The sequence below is a fragment of the Drosophila albomicans genome, chromosome 2L, assembly GCF_009650485.2.
Source record: "Drosophila albomicans strain 15112-1751.03 chromosome 2L, ASM965048v2, whole genome shotgun sequence".
Taxonomy (NCBI): domain Eukaryota; kingdom Metazoa; phylum Arthropoda; class Insecta; order Diptera; family Drosophilidae; genus Drosophila; species Drosophila albomicans.
Genome location: NC_047628.2, coordinates 29999559 through 30020894, shown reverse-complemented (window position 1 = coordinate 30020894; position 21336 = coordinate 29999559). Strand labels below are relative to the sequence as shown.

The 21336-nt window shown below is 43.6% G+C and overlaps 5 protein-coding genes across 7 annotated transcripts; 2 read left to right on the top strand and 3 right to left on the bottom strand.

Annotated features, from left to right (window-relative positions):
- Window positions 1–856: 856 nt before the first annotated feature.
- Window positions 857–6632, bottom strand: LOC117565816 (serine/threonine-protein phosphatase 1 regulatory subunit 10). Of its 2 annotated transcripts, XM_052001964.1 has the most exons (8): window positions 6540–6632; window positions 6277–6475; window positions 5955–6137; window positions 5801–5898; window positions 5458–5732; window positions 4017–5342; window positions 1190–2782; window positions 857–1087 (listed from the first exon to the last, which is right to left on the bottom strand). In XM_052001964.1, exons 3-8 carry the CDS (start codon window positions 5955–5957, stop codon window positions 1008–1010), a joined length of 3375 nt encoding a protein of 1124 aa, XP_051857924.1. In that variant the 5' UTR covers window positions 5958–6137; window positions 6277–6475; window positions 6540–6632; the 3' UTR covers window positions 857–1007. The 2 variants fall into 2 exon arrangements, with proteins under 2 accessions (XP_051857924.1, XP_034101007.2); XM_034245116.2 differs by having other exon boundaries at window positions 863–2782; window positions 6540–6631.
- Window positions 6633–7312: 680 nt separating this feature from the next.
- LOC117565818 (KRR1 small subunit processome component homolog) lies at window positions 7313–8530 on the top strand. Its single transcript, XM_034245118.2, has one exon. It carries the CDS (start codon window positions 7414–7416, stop codon window positions 8449–8451), a length of 1038 nt encoding a protein of 345 aa, XP_034101009.1. The 5' UTR covers window positions 7313–7413; the 3' UTR covers window positions 8452–8530.
- A 234-nt stretch (window positions 8531–8764) lies between these two features.
- LOC117565817 (epidermal growth factor receptor kinase substrate 8-like protein 1) lies at window positions 8765–14944 on the top strand. Its single transcript, XM_034245117.2, has 6 exons — window positions 8765–9102; window positions 11978–12357; window positions 12416–12559; window positions 12623–14254; window positions 14316–14498; window positions 14613–14944. The coding sequence occupies exons 2-6, from the start codon at window positions 12028–12030 to the stop codon at window positions 14703–14705; spliced, it is 2382 nt and encodes a 793-aa protein (XP_034101008.1). The 5' UTR covers window positions 8765–9102; window positions 11978–12027; the 3' UTR covers window positions 14706–14944.
- A 49-nt stretch (window positions 14945–14993) lies between these two features.
- LOC117565819 (uncharacterized) lies at window positions 14994–17583 on the bottom strand. 2 transcript variants are annotated; one of them, XM_034245119.2, is made up of 3 exons: window positions 16059–17582; window positions 15404–15997; window positions 14994–15350 (listed from the first exon to the last, which is right to left on the bottom strand). In XM_034245119.2, exons 1-3 carry the CDS (start codon window positions 16145–16147, stop codon window positions 15083–15085), a joined length of 951 nt encoding a protein of 316 aa, XP_034101010.1. In that variant the 5' UTR covers window positions 16148–17582; the 3' UTR covers window positions 14994–15082. The 2 variants fall into 2 exon arrangements, with proteins under 2 accessions (XP_034101010.1, XP_051857926.1); XM_052001966.1 differs by having other exon boundaries at window positions 15404–17583.
- Window positions 17584–20218: 2635 nt separating this feature from the next.
- LOC117566207 (uncharacterized) lies at window positions 20219–21325 on the bottom strand. The gene is made up of 3 exons (XM_034245734.2): window positions 21176–21325; window positions 20836–20959; window positions 20219–20763 (listed from the first exon to the last, which is right to left on the bottom strand). Exons 1-3 carry the CDS (start codon window positions 21247–21249, stop codon window positions 20521–20523), a joined length of 441 nt encoding a protein of 146 aa, XP_034101625.1. The 5' UTR covers window positions 21250–21325; the 3' UTR covers window positions 20219–20520.
- Between the last annotated feature and the right edge of the window lie 11 nt (window positions 21326–21336).

Here is a 21336-nt window from a genome sequence, read left to right as displayed (position 1 = left end):
TCTCTCTGTCATTCTTGTTGGATCATACCAGCAAGTGTCAGAGCGGGAGCACGGCATACGCAAAAAGAATAAACAAAGCATATAGCAGTGCCGTGCTCTCCGCCTCCCGCAATACTCCTTGCACTTAATTATGAGTATACACACATGTGCTTATTATGGTTTTGGATCATAACTGTGCCAGCCATTGAGCCCATTGCATTCGCACTCGCAACATATGCATTGTGCTCTCCCTCTTATCTTGAATGCATACAGACGTGTATGTTGTCATAATGTGGATATTTTAATATGACGCGCAGTTGAGAATAGCGCTTTCTGAGGATTATGTTCGCCTGGTGTTTTGCTACTAAACGAATCGATCTTCCGCTGTTCCAAGAGTATTGCGACGGCACAAAAAAAACTGACTGCTGTTCGTTTTACCATGATAAAATAAATAAATTCAATAATCAAAACAATTTAACACCGTTAAGTAAACAAGTGGGTGTTAAAGATAATGTAAGCTTCATCAATTGATTTACTGTCTGTTTGTGGCAGCAGCATATGCGATACGATGGTCATGATCCTGTGATTGATTTTCCACAAGCAGAAGCAACAAGAATAAACTAAACAAAAACTCCACACCAAATTATTTGAACTATGCGCACATGTAGAGTGTGACCAAAAACCAATTTTCCAACATATTGAACGATAAAATATACCAAACATTAGAATTCTGAAAGATGCCATCAGGTTACACTTCGTGTGGTATATTTGCAAAACATGTGTACAAAGCGGGTAATTTGAATTGCTTTTTCAACTCAAGTACTGAAATTTAGAAAAACTTGCTCTAGCAAAATTAAAAACAAAATAATACGTTATATTATTCATCACGTGACGTAAAAAAATTAATATTTATATATATAACTACATATATATGTAAGGAGACTTATACATACAATTAAACTAAGACGCCGGGCGGCATCCAGGCTGCAGTCTGCATTGGCTGAGGCAACTGGCATATGTCCTCCCTCTTAATAGGGGCACATTCTATATCGCAGAGATTTGAATATTTGTGTACATACCGCGTACGAGCGACGGGGCTGCGCTGGGGCTGGGTGATATAGGCTATGAGATCAGATCTAACCATTCGAATCTTCCGGGGAAGATTCTGGTGAGTCCTACATTCGCTTTTTCTGCGGATGTACGTACTTACAGGCCTTGCCCATGTGACAGTGGCCGCGCATGAACTGTTTGCAAATGCCAGTGTTGCCACCACCTACACCCCCGCCGCGATTGGAGCCAGAGCCCGCTGAACGCCAATTGCCTCCGGAGTTGTCTTGGAAGTTGTTGCCACCGCTACGCCAGTTGCCGCCACTACCGGCCTTGCGATTATTGTTGCGCGGACCGCCCCCGTTCTGCATAGGACCAGGACCCCCCATGCCGTTGGGCATTGGGCCGTTCATCATGGGCCCGGACATTGGGCCAGGTCCATGACCAGGACCGGGTCCATTCATCATCATGGGTGGGAAATTCATGTTATTAAATCCTTGCGGAGGCGCTCCAAATGGTCCAACAGGACTGCCGAATTGATTGCCCATAAAATTGGGGGGCATGTTCATATCCATTCCTGGTCCTCCTCCACCGACAGGTCCATTCATATTGTTCATCATGGGGCTTCCTGTCATTTGGTTCTGCCAGATGGGCGGTGGTCCCTGTTGCTGCATATTCATAGGCATCTGTTGATTGGGATTCGGCGGCATGTTGCCAGTGTTGGGCATAAAGTTGTTGCCAAAAGGCTGGAAGGGATTACCCGGCATCAGGTTGGGATTTAGTCCAGGCATCATGTTGTTCATGCTGTCATTGAATCCCATTTCAACGTTAGGGGCTGCGCCATAACCCTTCGGCTCTGGCCAGGCTGAAGTGCTGTAGTCGTTGACGGCATCTGGGTTGCCGGTCAGATCATCAATTGGTATGATGGGAATGTCGTGCGAGAAATGCGGCTCCAGCTCCGCCTCGGCAGCACTGTCTGGAATCATGTCTGGCGAGAAATACAGAGCACGCAGTGTGGTTGCCTCGCGCTCGGCTTGCACGATGCGCTGTTTAGACAGATTGCCGTTCGGATGAACGGGCACGTTATCCACCTCGATCAGGGGACGCCATTCCATCTGGGGCTCCATAATATCATCGAAGCCTCTTCGCGCAATGTTCAAGGCATCACGTTCGCTGTAGCGTTCCATGTTCTTCATTTCGAGGAAACTCTGTTTCGTGACGTTTACGCGCTCAGAACGATCAACCTCAAAGCAGCGCACTTGTGTGAGCTTCTCCTCCGGTTGCCATGTGAGCTTCTTCTTGGGTCCCTTGCGTCGATGCAACATTAGTATGCCGGGTGGTCCGTTAGGACCACAGCCAGGTCCAGGCTTTTTGGGCTCTTCAGGTGTGTCGTCAATGTCATCCATATGACTTGACTCTTCATCAGCGGCGGCATCGCCGGGGGCCCTTTCCTTTTGTACCTTCTGCTCAATGTCCTCTTTAACCTTCCGCAGCGGAATGTCATCATCATCGGCATCAGTGTCTTTACCAGGAGACCCCGCTCTACTCTCATCGTTCTCCTTTGTGCTATCATCGGACTTGTCCTCGCCTTTCGATTCGTCCAAAGTGTCCTGATAGAACTTCAAAGGTGCCAGTGGTGCATCTTTTTCAGTTGGCGACATTGCCGAGTTGAGCTTCTTGCGCTTCACCATTTTCTTGGGTTCAATCGATGCCGTCAGGGCATCAGAGAACAGATTCGTCTCCACCAGAGTTTGTACTGTGAATACAAAAGTAATTTAAAATGTAAATATTAATAATGTATACTACAATTGTCAAATCTCATTTTTACTACGCCATGGGTTCTTGCTTTTGTCCTTAGAACTGTATATATTTAAATTAATAAACCGAACTTTTGCCGACTGAACTACAAAATGAATCCCCGGGAATCCCCTCAAGCAATCAACATGCGTAAACCCAACCATCAATTTCTAAACGTCAACTAACTTAGGAGTAACCCCACTACTCCTTCAACCGATTACGATAACCCTATCTGATCATCGTGGCACGGTATGCGCCTTAGCATAGCCTTCAATTAAAAGGCGGCCTCTGTTCTCAGACCTTGGTAGCTCCACGAACGTGCACGGTACGCATTTTGTACTGATAAGCGTTTCTCACATAGCAGTAATAATATACTATCAACTGGCAGACATGCAGCACCCATTGACTAGGGCGTGATCTGGCCCAAAAAAAATATGTATATATATACAGTTCAAAGCTAGCGATTGAACCGTGTCATATGATGCTACCAAACTTTAAGAACCGCCAGCTCAACAAGATGTTGATCATTTTTCTTTTTTGCGTTCATTGCATATTTTTATTTCAATAGAAAAAATTATATTTTTCTATAGGAAAGTCGTATTTATTTGTGTGTAGTAAATGTAGGTTTAGATAGTTGTTAGTAAGCTTGAATCTACATACCTTAAAATCTAATAAAATCATTATATATTGAGATGGAGATTAAGATTGAATACTTAACACCGAAACAGACTCGTCATCGACATCGTTTTCCTCTGAAGCGCATGCGCCGTAAAACAGTTCACTTGAATCTTGGCTCAATGGACTAAAGATGCGCCGTATGCCATCCATTCCACTTCCGTTGCATTAACGTTAAAAAACTAAATCACAGTTCTAACAGTAACAAATCATCCTTATATGGACCATTACCCAAACCATTCAATTCAGTACCATTAATAGGTGCTTAGAAAACGAATGTACACAAAGGGCCCTTTTTCCCGGCCACATAATGAAATTTTCCCAACCAACGAATCAATCAAAATCAATTAATTAGGCTAAATATTAATCACCCACCCAATCGAACATTAGTTTTTTTAAAATGGTTTTGCTCAAAAAATACACAATTTTCCCAAATGTTGCAGACAAAAGCTTAAACCCATCGCGTCTGAAAAGATATGAAAAGCCTTTAGTAACATGTTCATAAAATGTTTGCTTACTCTTTTTGGGTGCTATCAGTTTGGCGGCTCCAGGTCGCTCCACATGACCGCTCACATTGTTTATGTCAATCTTCGCCTTTTTCTCGGCCGGACTGCCCTCTCCTCTTGAAGGCGGCGGGGATGAGCGCTTTAGCGTTGGAGCAGATGGAATTGTTGGAGGTGCTGCTGCTGAAGCTGTAGGCTTCTTCAGGCCCTTTCGCGATGGCGGAGGTGGCGCCTCTTCGGTCAGACCATGGGAGCGAAACTTCGATTGATATGTTTTAACGGTAGCTGTCTTCTCAGTGTCACGGCGTATTTCGATTGAAATCGATGCCTTCCTAGATAGTATGGGTATTGATTTAGGCTTCTGCGCCTCGCCTTCGCCTTCTTTTTTCTTTTCAGATTGGGCTGATGTAGTTGAAGATGATGGTGGTGGTGGGGGCATTAACTTGTTATCTTTTTCATTCTCTTTTTTGGGGCCAGTCGAAGGCGAAGACTTGTCTTTGTCCTTATCGCGACTGCGATCTTTGGACGAGCTAGGGGTGGACGAAGAGGATGACGACGACGATTTTGAGGAGGAGGATTTGTACTTAGTCGATGAGGATGAAGATCCTCGATCTTTATCTTTGCTTGAACTGGAACTTGAGGAACGTGCCTTGTCTTTGTCACGATACTTGTCGCTCGAACTACGATGCGACGAGGAGGATGATGAACTCTTTGATGACGAGCTCTTGGACGAGGATGATGATGATGACGAAGAAGACTTATGGCTAGATGACGACCTGTGACTGCTGGATGATTTTCTATCCTTGTCAGATCGATCAGATCGCTTACTCTTGTCACGAGTGCTTTTATGTTTTTTGTTAGCATCGTCCCCAGACTTTGAATCTGTTATTGTTGTACTACTATCATCTAAAATGGATTTTTCAGAACACTCTATACTGATATTATCCTCGACACCGCCTCTGGTCTCAGCACTAGACTCAGATGGTAGTAAGGAACTATCGTCATGATTATACAGACTGTCTGCTGCAGATGCTGCTACAGAAGCCGATTTGTCAACTGATTTGATTGTTATAACTATATTGCGTTTGCGCTCTGCCGAGGAAATTGTGTAGTTTTGGGTCACAACTCCTCCTCCGCCACTGTCCGTGCTGTCCGACGAGCTGTGTTCCACATTCGATACCGGCTCAATGGTCCCCTGTCCTGAAAGTTCTCTTGGCGCACCACCAGCAGATGGTGGCTCTGCAGACCCCCCCGACGAAATGTTCGGTGAAGGGAGACTTGGATTCTCCGTCACGATCTTTAGCCATTGTTCGACCAGCCGTTTTGCCAGAATTCGTACCCCTGAAAGGAGCATTAAAACAACAATGTTAACAAAATATGAAAGAACCAAGTTAGTTAACAATCCCATTATTATAAACAATTGAATTTATATGACAATCTTATGAACCAAACTTACCTTCGTTGCCACCGTCCTTACAAAGCCCTTTGACCAGAATGGGAGCAGAGTTAATTTTTAGCCTATTCACATCAACTGGAGAAAGAAGCAAAAGTTCCAAAATCTCCTGTACAAGGGGCCAATTCATTGTGCGAATGGCATCACTAAGCCACGTACACACTAAACCCCAGCCTCCGACGGACATAAAGTCGCCCAGCAGTTCCGTTTTCGTAGATTTTAATATCTGAACGTAAACGCATTTGGAAACCAACTTCTTTGAATACTTTGTCATCAGCCTATTATGAAAAATGATTCGTAATTTAACGCTAGGGGCGCTCCCAAATTCACAACGTTCACAACTTACCCCGCTATGCGTCGCACTTCCACTGTACTAAGTATTCCACCATTATTATCTAAAAGCACCCGAAGGCACCTTAACAACTGTAATGGCACTATGCGTGGCTGCAAAATAAAATAAAATAAATAAATAATAAAACACAAAAAAGTACCAAACTCACCATTCTTTGTTTGTTTATTGAAAGTGTACGGCAACGCCGTTCAATTGTAAATGCAATACTGCCGTCTCGCTTTAACGTAGGCGCTTGTGTATAGGGGTCCAAAAGTACTTAAATACAGACACCACGAAGATTACGTAATACACCAATTTAGGCCATCCGATTTGTAATTGATAAATTCAGAATCTAAAATCGTTATAAGAAAACCACTTGGTAATTATACACAAAGTACTAACCAACTTCAACTATGTGTGTTTTATGGCTATCAACGCAATCAATACGAAAAAGTTCATTAACCTAACAAAAACTTGCAAAATAATCTTACATCCTTATTTCCGCAATGTCAAAACATTTTCCAAAACGTCCACCAACAAATATACCGACTGCTTTTGATTAAATTCTATTAAAACAAATTTCTCAGGAAGAAAATTGCAAAATCAAAAACGTGTTTCGCGTACAGTGGCAAACTATGTTGTAGTGCGATTATTCGATTTATCGAAATCGATAATTGTAAATATGCACCCCTGCAAGAAAAAACTATATTGTAAACTACAAAAATAATTTTAAGCGATATTGATTTATTTTTACGTTTTTATGAGACACACGTTAGAACGATTCCGCCTGTACTGAAAGCGACACTAAAACAAACAATTCCGACTGTTTTAAATTAAGAAAAAGTTGGCAAGGCCACCTATGCCACGTAGACACCCTGGCGACGCCATATTGTTTTTCACTCATTTCACAATGTTGGATTTTAGTTTTTAAATACAATACCAATATTTTCCACATGACAACTACCAAAATAATTCAACTTTTTACCATATATTTAGTTATGCCCGACACGCCCACGCCCCAAAGTGACTTGGTTTTTTTTCTCACTTCAGCCTTTGTGTGTTTGTCCGTACACACATATTTTAGCAATTTTTTTTTGTTATATTTATAAAGCCTACCATTAAAATTCGTTTTAATAAATTTTTTTTTGAGCTTAACTTATTTATTTTTGATGCTTATATATTTATAGAATTTATTGCGTCTCAATTTATTTTCGAAAGTGAAAGTCCGAGCCTCAACAACAATAATATCAACCAAACTCACCCAACGACAACAATAGAATGAAAAACGAGTGGAGAAATTTCACGCGATTTAGCGTGACCGCAGGTCAAACTTGAAAATTTTAGTATTTCATTTTGCAGATTATTCTAGTTCTCTTACCATATTCTTATAAATTAAATGAGTTTAAAATTCTGTAACTACAATGTATAATTGTTCTGCATTTTTTAATTATATTTAAATAGACAAATTCAGAATATTATCTGTATTTAGTCAAACTTGTAGTATACCAGAAAATAAATTTGTGATTTTCAAATGTGGTCACACTGACTAGCAGCTGTTCAAAACAAACGTGCACGCTGATATTTTAGTTGCTTTATTTGAAACGAGGAATTGAAGAGTTTCTGTAAATATGAGCGACAATGAAGAAGACGGTCCAACTAAATTGAGCACAGAGCCGGTGGACAATGCCTGGTCTCTGAAAATTCCAGCATTTAAGGAAGAGGACAATCCACACGGCCTCATCGAGGAGAGCTCCTTTGCCACACTTTTTCCAAAATATCGTGAAAAATATCTGCGAGAAGTGTGGCCTTTGGTTCAGCAATGTGTAGCTGAGCACCATTTGAAGGCTGAGCTGGATTTGATTGAGGGCAGCATGGTGGTGAAGACAACCCGAAAAACGTGGGATCCATACATCATCCTTAAGTCACGCGACATGATCAAACTTATGGCTCGAAGTGTACCCTTTGAGCAGGCGAAGCGAGTGCTGCAAGATGACGTAGGATGTGATATAATCAAAATTGGCAACCTTGTGCACAAGAAGGAGAAGTTTGTCAAGCGGCGACAGCGTCTCATTGGTCCCAATGGTGCTACACTGAAGTCTATCGAGTTGCTGACAGATTGTTACGTTCTCGTCCAGGGCAACACTGTTGCAGCCCTGGGCCCCTACAAAGGGCTGCAACAGGTGCGCGACATTGTGTTGGAAACGATGAACAATGTACATCCCATCTACAACATCAAGGCGCTGATGATTAAACGCGAACTGATGAAGGATCCCCAGCTAGCCAACGAGGATTGGTCGCGTTTCTTGCCGAAATTCAAGAACAAAAACATCAGCAAACGCAAGCAGCCAAAGGTCAAGAAAACCAAGAAGGAATACACGCCATTCCCTCCTGCGCAGCCTGAGAGTAAAATTGACAAGCAACTCGCGTCGGGTGAATACTTCCTCAACCAGGAGCAGAAGCAGGCCAAGAAGCAGCAGGAGCGTAGTGCTAAGCAGGCCGAGGCCGCCAAAAAGCAGGATGAGCGTCGCAACAAGGACTTTGTGCCCCCCAAGGAGGATGGTCCAAATACTGCTGCGGATCGCAAACGTCAAAGCAACGACAACAAAGTAGATGTGAATGCGTTAAAGGCAAAACTTCTAAAGGCTAACAAGAAGAATCGAAGCTGAGCAGAAAACGTAGCATTAAATTAGTTTTTAAGTCAAAATTTTGCTAATAATAAAACTTATAAACGCATATTCAATCAAATTCACATGGTATACACTTCTACATATTACATTCATACAACGTATGCGTGTATAACACTTGTTCGGTATAAGTAGCTCGCTAGCATTCAAGTAAGTGGCAACGCTGGCGGTAGCTCTCCCGCTCTCGCAGTAACGACACAACGCGCTCTCACACTGTGGCTGCCGCTTTGAGGCTTAGCTCTGGCGGCTAACTGCGTCAAGTTGAGTTGAGTTAGCCAAGTTAGTATCTTGGTTTTGGTCTGGCCTGGCGTACTAAACGTTGCCACAGCGGACAACAATCGGTCGCGTTTGCTTTAAAACAATTACGGCGTCGTTGTGTTGCGGTTTTTTATTTATTTATTTTTCTTATATTGTTTGCAACAAGAACAAAAGGTGCATACATATAATTAAAGGAACCAAAAAATACATGCATACATTGTATGTATGTATGTACATATATGTGCTTACATTCTAAACAGTTGAACTTTGATTAATAAAATTGTTGTAAAATTGAGAAGCCCGAACGAAAGTAGAAGCCTAAAAAAGAAGGAAGGTGAACGAGGAGAATTCGAAAGCATAACAAGCAAACGACAGGTAAAAAAAAGACCAAAAGAAAAGAAAAGAAGAAGCTGGGAGATGGAGACAGATGTCAAGTGTGAAAGAAAGAAATTACTGTTAACTTTAATGCTGCGATAGCGGTGTAAATGTCTGCAAAGTGTTTTGTTTATATAGTATATCAGCAGAAGTTGCATTAAGCCAGAGAAAAACAGTTAAATAGTTGAATAAATAGCGAGTGAACGTGACAACAAAATTTCGAATTTGTGCTAATTAGAATACAATGCGCAACGTGAGAGTGAGGAGATCGGCAAGATGTAGTGCTGATATCTGTTAACGAGTCACATACATATGCATACATATGTAAAATACCTGTACCTTCATGTACACAAACAGACACACAAGCACAGAGAGAAGAGTGATTAACAATGGAATTTGCGTAATAAATAAATGAAAACATTATATCTGTAGATTGCTGTCTCTTAAAATAAAATGCGGTCAATCAGAATACATATACACACATACTCATGCATACATATGCATAGTATGTACAACACACAGACAATAACAGATAGCGCAGGTCTCGATGAATTAGTGAATGAATTGAACAAAAGCATTGAAAATCAATACGAGAAACCTGACGCCGCTCCCAGTTTGTGTATGTGCGATGTGTGTGTGTATGCTTGCATACCTTTGGTATTATTGTCTATGCCATGTACAATACAAACAAACAAGTACACACATGCATATAAATAAATATGTGTAGACGTATATGTACATATGTACATCAGTGTACCTAGCAATGAGCAGCCGCCTGTGCGAGTGTTTGTGAAAAAATCATAAAAATATTAACAGAGCAAGAGAAAAACAGGTGGAAAAGAAAGCTTCAAAAAAATGCGGTCGTCAAAAACGTAAAGTTGCAGTAGACGCAGCGGGGACAAATCCGAGTTACCTTTTAAAAGCGCACACTTGCACACACACAGAAATTCAAACTCTGTAGGTAAGAGAGACTGACTCTCTGGGTCTACCTGCTGGCAGCTCGCCAGAGCTACGCATGCGCATGTGTGTGAACGAGATGGCTGTAGTGTATGGCTTGGGGTGTCGGTGTCGATGTCGATGTCTCCCCATTTGTAACTGAGCCGCAAGTCTCACTTGTGTTGTTCGCAAGCTGGTTTTTCACAGGGGCAATAACAACAACTACAGAAATAATAGAAACGTTTGTTGTTTTGCCATTTGCCTCTGCTGAGGAATGTATGTAGATAAACAAATAAAGTTAAATGAAAAGCTACGTCGCAAAGGCAGCTTAGTGTTTATCTAAATTTTTGTACGCATGCTCACTTGCTGTACTGTTTTTTGTGTTGTGGGTGCAGCTTATGATATGTCTTTTTTTTAAACTCAATCTATATATTTTATTCAAACAGTTGTCCATTATATATAATACATATATATAGTTGTTTTAAATTTAGACTAAGTATGTTATTGCGCCATTCTACTGTCCCCCTGGGACTACCAATAAAGTATTACTTCAGGAGGGAGTAGAGCCTTAACGGCTCGCATCAGAGTTACGCACTTTTTCTTGGCGTCTGAGCTCCTTCATGACAGTGCTTGCCATTTTTTCCACCGCATCCCAATTATCGGCGTTTGCCAACATTAGTGGCACCATCCTATCTGGAGATAGGGACTCGCCCAGCACCTCTTCGGCTTCTCTTCTTTCCCTTTCAAACCTGGGGCAGGCGAAGATGATGTGTCCCGCGTCTTCCGTGACGCCTACTCCACACCTTGGGCATGATGGATCGTCAGCGTGCCCAAAGCGATGAAGATATGCTCGGAAACACCCGTGTCCACTAAGGAACTGCGTCAGATAGAAGTTTGCTTATGATATGTACATACATGTGTTTGCATGAGTGGAATGTACACTGATAGGAAAGTGTGTATATATGGACATAAACATTTTGAAATTTTAATTCCCAAGACGAATGACTGTTGCTTACTATCAAAGTATTGCTTATCGTGGCTTAATTAATTATCTTCACTAAAATAAATAGTAGGCTGACCGGCCGGCCGGTCGACCGTAACTGTTTCCATAGTTTTATGCCTCTGACGCTTGCTACCTCAAACTAGTTAAATATAGTTTTGGTAAGGCAGTTCGAGCTCTGCATGCTTCTTTTGTTCGCCAGCGTGTGATAACTTTTATCGCCTTGGATTCGTCATCATCTTTGCCTGCGGTTGCTGTAAGTTTTTGTCTGCTGTAAATCTTTGAAATACTTCGCTGATGATGCAATTCGACATGCGAAAACTAAACATGCCAAACAGGCAGCGAAGTTTGCACTAGCATCTCACATATGAATACACACATAAAGCGTTTATATAAGTATGCGTGTGTAGTCGCGATAGTCGCATGGCGCAGTCGCTGTTGCCGTTGGCACACGCCTAAGTAGTTTCTGTCACTTAAGTCGAGGGAGCGGCTGGCTCTCACTTACACGTACATACATACATAAGTGTATGGCTGTGTTTTGGGAGAGTGTTTACACTCTGCCTCTCTCAATCTCTGCTTATTTGCAAACTGTTTCGTGGATTGTGATAGAGAGAGAGAGCGAAGGCAACGCAGGTGTGCGGCTCCACAGGCCACATAGACAATCAGGTAGATTCTACACTATTATTGATCGGAACTGCGGAGAGTCGAAGCGGGGGGCGGAGACTGGCGCGCGATTTTTGAATTCCAATGTTGCGAGAGTAGCGAACAAAATGCTAAAGTTTGAGAATAATTGAGCTTGTGGACGGTCGCTTGTTGCTGGTTTGGAATGTGGTTTTGGTTTTGGCTTTGACTTAAGTCAGAGCCACAATAAGACTGCGCAATAATAAAGCGCTAGCGTTGAGACGTATTTCTAATATATGCGGGTTTTTTCACTTTTAGGTGCAGAACCTCGACTAGGACCAGGAAGTAGTCACAATTAGTAAGTCAACATGGTCAATCATCACTCCAATGGTGGCGGCAGCGCCGGAAATAGCAGCGGAGGTGCCCATGGCGGAGGAGGAGGAGGCGACTATTCCGGCGATGATCGCAGTGGGGGCGAGGAGCGGGAGCGCCTGGATGGCATGGATCTACATGACAAGCCGACATACCTGCTAGAGCATCTGGCTACTTTCACAGTGAACAAAGAATCGGGCATTGTGTATCCAGCTGATGGAATGCGGCGACTGCTGCAGCTGGAGAAGACAACAGGCATTTGGTCACAAAAGATGCAGTTGTGCTTGGACTATCAGTGGGTGCTCATCATGGACTATGAGACGGGGGTAAGTTGATAGACAATGCAATCAAAGTGAACTCTTCATTCATTTAGTGCATTTACAGAATATCATTGAGCGCTTTCCGGCGTCACTTGTCCAGGAACCGACGGCTTTCACCTCCAACGACGCCATGGAGCTCTACAACAACATACTGGTCTTCATAGTCTCGGGCGGCGGTGGCTCCCGATCGGAAATGCACATATTCCAGGTGAATTTGAAACATTTGAAACGAAAGCGTATATAGAGTTCTGACCAGTTGTCTTTTTAACAGTCACAAAGCGTGTCTGCCGTGCACCTTGTGGAGGATCTAAAGCAGCTGCGTAGCGGCAAGATGATCACACAGCAGCGCGGTGCCACGCCCACGCAAAATGCTGGCGCCTCCAGCTCTAGTATGGCCATGATGATGAGCAAGACTTCGTCATCATCATCCCACAGTCGTGCTGAGCTTCATCATCGCGAGCAGCGAGATCGAGAGCGCGGCAGGGATCGTGAAAGAGAAAGAGAACGTGAGAGGGATCGCGAGAGAGACCTTCAACATCAACACCAACAACATCACATGCACCAACGCAGTAGCGTTGATCAGTATGGCATGCGAGCTGGATCCGGTGCTGGCGATGCCCGAGGTGGAGGCGTTACTGAGGTCGACTTGGGTCACAATGGCGAAACGGATTCGGAGCATGGCGGCGGCAATGATCGCGACGAAACGAGCTCCACAAGCAGTGAGAAGTACGAGCGCGACGTGGCGGTGCTCAACCATTGCTTTGACGACATTGAGAAGTTTATCGCACGCCTGCAACATGCGGCTGCTGCATCACGGGAATTGGAGCGACGTCGTCGCAATCGCAAGTCGAAGAAACGTGATCCTGGCGAGGGTCTGCTTACGTTGAGGACACGCCCGCCTCATGAAAAGGAGTTCGTGGACATCTTTGCCAAATTTAAGTTATCTTTCAATTTGCTGGCCAAGTTGAAGGCACACATCCACGATCCGAATGCGCCGGAGCTGGTGCACTTTCTGTTTACTCCATTGGCTCTGATCGTGGAGGCGTCCAGTGATACCTACTATGAGTCACAGTTGCCTTCGCGTGTAATCAATCCGCTGCTGACACGGGAGGCCATCAATTTGCTCATCAACTGCGTGACTAGCAAGGAGACGGAACTGTGGCGATCGCTGGGCGATGCCTGGGTAATTCCTAGGGATCAGTGGAAAGAGGATGTCGGCTCATATCATCCAGTTTTTCTTGATGGTTGGTCGCCCGATTACTTAGTCATCGATGAACTGGAAACCCCATCTCCAACTCAAGTGAGCAAGCGACGCCTTGAAGTGCAAGCTGGACCTGGCCACGGAGGATCATCCGGATTGGGCCTCAATGGGCGAGGCGCTGCTGCGAGTGCATACGATGATTATGACACTAATGGCATCGGCATCTCCCTCAGCGAAAAGTACACTATACATCATGGCAACGATCGGGAACGAGATCGAACTGGGGCCATTAGCGCCTCGGACTTTAACGCTCGCAGCGAGCTCTCTTTCGATTCGATTGAACGCGGTAGCGGAGCTGGAGTGAATTCGTCTAGCGCGGCTACCCATGGACATGGACATGGACCAGGAGCAGGTCCCACCCTTAGCGCAATAACAGCGGGACTGCAAAACCTGCATACGCGAGACTCGCGCAATGCGAGCGGAGGAGGAGGTGGCGGAGGTAACTATGGAGCAGTGGCTGGTGGCGCCTCAGAGATATCAGTGGCGCGTGGCGTCGGCAGTCCCAATGCTAGCGAGGATCAGCTCTTGGAGGCGTGGCTTGAGGATCTGCAGTCAGCGGGTGCCAAAGTTGTGCTGGTCACCTACCCGCGCACCGCCAACAACGACAAGGAGTTGAGCGTCATGCGTGGCGAATACTTGGAGGTATATATTGAATAGTAAATGTTATCTAGAATTGCTGTTTACAAATTTTTAACATTTATAGATTCTCGATGACACACGCAAGTGGTGGAAGGCGCGTAACATGCGAGGTCAGGTGGCTCATGTGCCCCACACAATTGTCACACCCTTCAATTATGGCGACGGCGAGGGCAACGCCTCCCAGTTCTATGGCCAGCAGCAGATGGGAGCAGCTGGCAAGTCCCGTCATCTTGCAGGCGGCAATATGGTGAGTGGAAAATGTTACATTAAACAATAAGCTTAGTTAGAGATGCCAGCAATGGTGTTTCTAACTACATAAATAAGGTAACGACTAACGATATTTAAAAATATAATATTTTAGGATAACGCAAATATGGATCAACGCTCTCCGGATGCCACGGATATGATTCGCAGCAAGCACTTGGGCAAGAAAGGCGAGTTTCGTTACTTTTAGAGAAATAAACGAAGACAACGACTTAGAGAAAGCATACCTAAATATGCCTACGAGATAGGATTGGAGAGCGACGAAATGTTTCTATTCATCGTATCACTGTTTCTATTTGTATATGAAACTCAAAACTAACCGTAAGACTAACGTATAAGTTATATTTCGTTGAGTGGACCCGGCCGGCAAAACTGCAATTAATTGTTTGAATAAAGCCTTGTCCTTGCAATAACTAAAGGAACCCCAAATTCCCAACGGATGTCTCGAGTAAGTTTAAATATGTTTATTGGAGCAACGAATAGGATAAGAGGTGAACAAGAAAATTCCAACGATTGCAACTAGCACGATCAACGTTCTACATTCGGTAACATTGCCAAAGCTGTCCTCTATATGATGGAAAGCTTCTCAACCCGTGACAACAAAGGCGAATCTGAATGATACTCCAGACTGCGCACGGCAAAGTCGCCCACATCGTTAGTGAAGCACTTAAGCGTAGAGATAGAGAACGGACGCACCGGGAAATTGTAGTAGGTGAAGTATTGCCCATTGACGGCAATCAGGAACGAACGATCTCCAATGCCAAAGGCTATCTTGAATAATTTGCCGCGAACAAAGGGGAATTCTCCCTCGGTTTCCTCATCGTCACTGGCAAAACTGAAGAGAGCAGAGTGAATGACATAGAAAGTAACAAATACCTTCGAACTCACCTGTTGTCTTCGCGTTGGTAACTTCGCGACACAGTCGTCTTGTCAAAATTAACATGGAACTTGAGGATCATGCGTCCGGTATCGTTGCACTGAAAACAGATAGAAAACTCTGTAGTCGGTGGCCCCTTGGCAATGCACTCCATAGCAACTACGGTGCCAGTTTCATAACGTCGTGGCACATCGCTTTGAAAGGCGACACGATCCACGCACATAAGGCTGCGTGGAAACACTAAGGGAAAGAGCATACGATGATGGAATTGCGTGATCTTCTCAAAGTCTCCATAGGCGCGCACGAAATTGATTTGCTTGGGGAACTTGACAAACTCAAACGACCCATAGAGCTGGTCATTTACGTAGATTTCAAAGCAGCGCTGCAGGACAGCAACGCGAAAGGTGAAGCACTGGCCGGGCACCAGAGGATTCTTCGGACCATCACACTTCCAGTTCTTCGAGATCTCCTCCTGTTTCCAGCCCTCGCCCGGCTGGAACATGCTGCGTATGATCTGACCTTCGCGAAAGTTCGCCTCAATCTTTAGAAAGACCGTTTCGCTTTCATTCTCCGCATTGACATTGTCTGTCAGGTCGAGTGATATTCTAGAAGAAAGAAACGGATTCTTTGGAAGACGCATAAAAGTCGTCATAATTCGTTGCCTACTTATTGGGATGAGGTTTGACTTTGCCGCTGACAATAAGCACATGCCCGAAAGGCACTTCGGTGAGCACTTTTGCTTTCCAGATGTTCATTGCGACTGTTCGACTGCTCCAATGCAACTGATTTCAATCGGACTACCAGGCACAGCACCAAGCCAAGTGCCCCAAATGCTATTGTTGCCTCGGTCTCTGTCTATGTCTCTGCCGCAGCCGATGACGATGACGACGGCGCAGACATTTTTGTTTTATGCGATGTTATGTTAATAGATTTGCCATTCATTGCTTTCTACATTTATGATGATTATGTAAAGCGGCGGCATGAAATGAAGAATTACCTGCAGCCGCATGCAAACTTGACATGGACACACTGGTAAGGTTATCGGCTTCGAAGGACCCCGGGCAACCCCAAAACACCCAGGTAAGTACCCTCCATCCCTTATTGAGCGAGTTGCACTGTGTGCTGTGGAACCTTGCGCTTTTATTTATTTGATTCAATCCTTGCCTTTGTAACCCATAACTGTCATCCTGAAGTTCTTTTCACGGTTGTTGGCCTGCCACTCCCACCAACCTAACCCCGTGCTCCCTTTCCACACCTACCTTGCTCATTTGTAGCTAGTTACCAGGCTATTGCCATTGCCTATTGTTGTTGCGTGTCTTCGACGAAGGAGCGAAATAAAACAAGGCAACAATTGATTCCCTGTCTAAAGTTTTTGCATTTGCCCCATTGCCCACCCGCTCCTAGAGAAAACCTAAGCTCTCTCGGGGCCACTCATCGTTCGTCATCATACCGTTGAGGCCTTCTTAGGCTTTTGGACAGGGAATTCATTTCTTTTGACGTTTCTTTGGCACGTTCGCTAAAGTTGCCTGCACCCACTACTACAGTGACATCCACTTTGCCTCTGGATTTGGGTCTGGGGTAAAACCCATTGCCCATTTCTCGTTTCTTATTTTCCTCGTCCTCGACTGTCGCTTGCACCTGATCAATTTTGACTCAAGCTTGTAATTGCGTTTCAACAATTTCCGTCCGTTTACACTCTACAACTACTCTTTAGAACTTCTTGGTCCTCATACCTCGGAGTAACGAATTGAGCCTGTTACTAATAATCCCAAAAGTTAATTGATTAATTACGACCGTGTTTATCTATTAATAAGGAAATCAACTACATAAATCAGACTGACAAGGGGAGAATCCTTTCGTTTATTGAACCCTCACATTTGTGACCTTGTCGAACTTTCGCCTTTAACATAGCTCTAACCATAACCTACCAAGTGTATAGTGTAAGTAAACAGAGCTAATGAAGTAATCGTGTTGATTTCAACTTTAATTTCCGGTTGTCACTCTCACTGATAACTCGAGCAAAGTTTGTATACGTTGCACACTTATCAGTTACAGCTCGAAGTCGCGGCTCTTGCGTCGCGATACTCGTGTGAATCTTTATCACCGAATAGCAATTGGGGTGGGAAATGAATGAGCCACGTCGCCTCTGGGTCAAACAACGATATATGGACCCCACCTGGACTCTTGACAGACGACTTGAGTCTTATCGCGAAATCATATCGCCAGTTACCCTTCATAAGGGAAAACCTCTCTCCAGTCCCTCGGTCTGGGTGTTGAGCGTATCGAATAAGTTTATAGAAAGCTACGACACGTCTACAAAAATCACATTTTACAGTCGCGCAAACAGTGTTTGGGGGCGGGGAGTGAAATCGTACAAAGCAATAATGATAATAGCTTTATGGCCCCATTCTTGATAGTCGGTAGCTCCCTTATAAACGTATTTGCCCCTCAACCAAAAGTCGATCTATTCAATCCAATCCGATCGCCCCTTTATGATCACATCGACATTCCCATTCTATCACAGCTCCGACTCGTGGTTATATTTATTTATTCGGTAGCAGTCTCGGTTACGGTTTCGGTTACGGAACGCAATCAGGTTAACTGCTCAAGATTAGGAAGCCAGCCTGCATTTCATGTGTGATGTGTGGTATATGGCATATCGCGTATCAGCGTCATTATCAATCCCCGATTTTCTTTGCGCGCTACCTGAATGAAAGAACCAAAGTTTGTGCAATTTATGTGATTGATTACGGCGAATCTTATCTAAACTGAGGGCTGGTTAGCCAGCCCGCGATTCGATCCAATGCGATGCGATCCTCGGTTCAATTTCAATTTCAGGTGACGTCGACAAAAGCGCAACGACCAAATTTGTAATGACCTGGCGCCTTTTTACTAATAATTGTATTAGTTACGCCTCAGAGTTGCAATTCGGCACACTGGGGGAACTGGGTCGGACTTTACCACGTGGCGTTATGCTAGACATGAAAATAACTTAAGCCAAACGAACAAACTCTTTGCAATGGGATCACAGTTTGCATTCCCTTGGCCCAAGTAATTCGCTGCCGCACTAAAACGAGGTCTTTTGCCGCATGCCACGACAACAATGGAAAGTCCGCGACGGATATGTAGCGACTTGTAACTAAGATCGATCCTCTATGATATCGATTGCTCCTCGGAGCGGGACACTATGCACTTGTCGCGTATCGGAACGTAACTGAAACGTTAAATTCATCGATGAAATTTAAAACGCCAACGCTGCGCGACGGGTGACGAGCGTCGAACGTCAACCGATCGCAAGAGCCGAACGATCCGAGCCAATTGTCTGCCACCCCTTCCCTATGTCCGTCCGTCCGCTGATATGAATTGCAAGAGCCAGGCACACACACACACATACGCACACACAGGTGGACGGAGTTCTATCAGTGTGTGCGTGAGGCCAAAACAGAAAACAAATAAATATGAAATATTGAATGCTTGAAATGTGGGGAAAAAGTGGGTAATATTACTGTAGATAACAACACACGCACACACATGTGCGGGCCCTCTGTATGTGCATGCGTGTGTGTGTGTGTCTTTGTAAAAGTTATTCAATTGACGACTGAAACTCCAAAGCAAACGAAATGAAAACGTCGTTAAACGACAAGTGTGTGTTACAATTTATCTCAATAGATTTCGAGCTTCGGTTGCATTCAGAGTTCGTTCTTCTTATCAGCAGCAGCAACAACATCAGCAGGTAGTCGCTGTCTGTGTGAGTGTGTGTGTGTGCTCCATAAGACAAATGACAACAACTACAAGTGAAATGTTGTTTGCTATTTACTCGACACACTTACTCACACACAGGTATACAAATGCTCTTCGCGACACGTTTGCGTTTACTTTTGCCACAGTCGGGTCTCCCTCGGCAAGGCATCGTCCTTCCTCCCTCGACTTCTTGTACCCTGCAACGTTCTTTCGCTTTATCAGCGGGAACGAACATGTCATGTCTTGCTTGCCATTGTGTGTCGAGAAAAACTCATAATTTTCTTTGATGTTTGCATGAGCCGAGGTGTCATTAATTGATTTATTACTAAAGTCGATTGTCATACGTTGTCTGTCTACTGCTTTAGCTGTCCGTCAGTCTGTCTATTTATCTGTCAGTGGGCAACAATCTTGATATCCTCGAGAGATCGGGAGCGGTGCCTTGGCTTGCTGAAGATTCCAACTAATTGCCAACTAATTAAGCGCACAATTTGGTAAATGTGTTTGCGTTCTGTCAAGTGGTTGCCCTTGTTACTGTGGCCCGACTCCTTGCTTTGAGATACCGACGAACATGGTCACGGTTGTCAGCACTTAGCAAGATTGGGATACATACTGTATAGTGGGTGAGACAAAAGACAGGAATCGGCAAACCCTTTTCATTTGTATACCCACTATTGTACTTTTTTGCAAATCAAAAAGGAAGTTAATATTTAAAATCAGGAGTCTGGGTTATCAAATTTAGTGACAATATTCGATCCTATGCATATAAAGTCTGTTCCATTAGACTATTTCAAAATTTCTACAAAATTAATTAAGTTAAACTAGAAAACTTTGCAGTTTTTCTCAACACAATTTGATAGGGTTAAAACTAACAACAAATATTTAAATTCATTTTATTTGAATAATTAAAAATAATTTAAAGGTGAACCCCTCAAATCAAAAGAAATCAGCAAGTAACCAATAGTACTATAATAACTACAGTCCGTATTTCATATCTTTTTATTTTCTATAAAAGGTATCAGGTACCTCATCGTCGAGTACAATTCGATTGTAGTTTTATTATTTTTTTATTTTTTATTTTATTTTTTTTTTTTTTGGGAGAGATGAATTTAAAAGTGGAATAAATGTTATTGGAGCCATCAAGCAGTAGGTTGCTGGGTGCTGAGCTGAGCTCGTGTTTATTCGTTTTGGGTTGTTGTTTACACAATGAAAAAGCATACAACTCTCGTTTGGTCATGTGTGTCGTGTACATTCGCTTGTTATTTGTTCAGCTTGCAAATTGAACTTTTTTCTTTTGCTCTGAGACACGTCTTGATGTGGTATCTAGCAAAAGTACATACTGGAGAATTCCATACACAAAAAACGATATAGATCTCGAAATAGATCCCCGTCAATTGTGCTGACTTTCCCCGCCGTGTTTTCGTGCACTGCTGGCCTCCATTACATTTTGTATGACTAGTTCGTAAATGTTCTCCTCATGGTCCTGCTGCTCTTGATCCAAGTTGGCCTGCGAGCTTTTCCCCATCAGAGTAGCCAGTTCCTTTTTGTAGTTCTCCAAGGCACACTCCAGCAGTTTTTCTACTGGCGAGTACGTGGAACGTGAGCGTAGACGAGCTTTGGCTATTTCCAAAGACTGTCAAAGAGAAAACAATATTTCCTTAATATAGAAAGCTCTTATCTGCTTTCTTACTTACTTTTCACTTACCTTTAAAGTGTTTGCATTTCTTTGAAGTGCTTCCTCATATGACAGAATCTTTGGCGACTGTACAATTGCCGATTTCTCTGCCAATCTCTCATTTTGACGTTCTAATTTTGCTTCTTCAGCATGTCTGCAAGCAGATAGGTTTTGAATTTAATTCTACCGTTACAAAGCAAATCAGTCGCCATCTGTTGGCTAACTATTGTCGTTCATATAATATTAAGAGCAGCCGCAAAGTATGTTACACTTTTTATATTGTACACATGTGGAATTTTTATACACACTGCACGCTGCAATAGCGAATTGCAAATTGCATAGATGAAAGCAGAAATTCAATTGCACTTACACTTTTTCCAATTTCTTATCGATTTCCGCCTCTAGTGCCTGGTATTTTTCATTTATTTCCTTAATTAAATCCATTGTTTACGTGCGTCACTCACAAGTAAAGTAAATTAATAATACAAGGGACGCCAAAACAAAATGTTGCTAAGCAACGGTAGCGTTGGC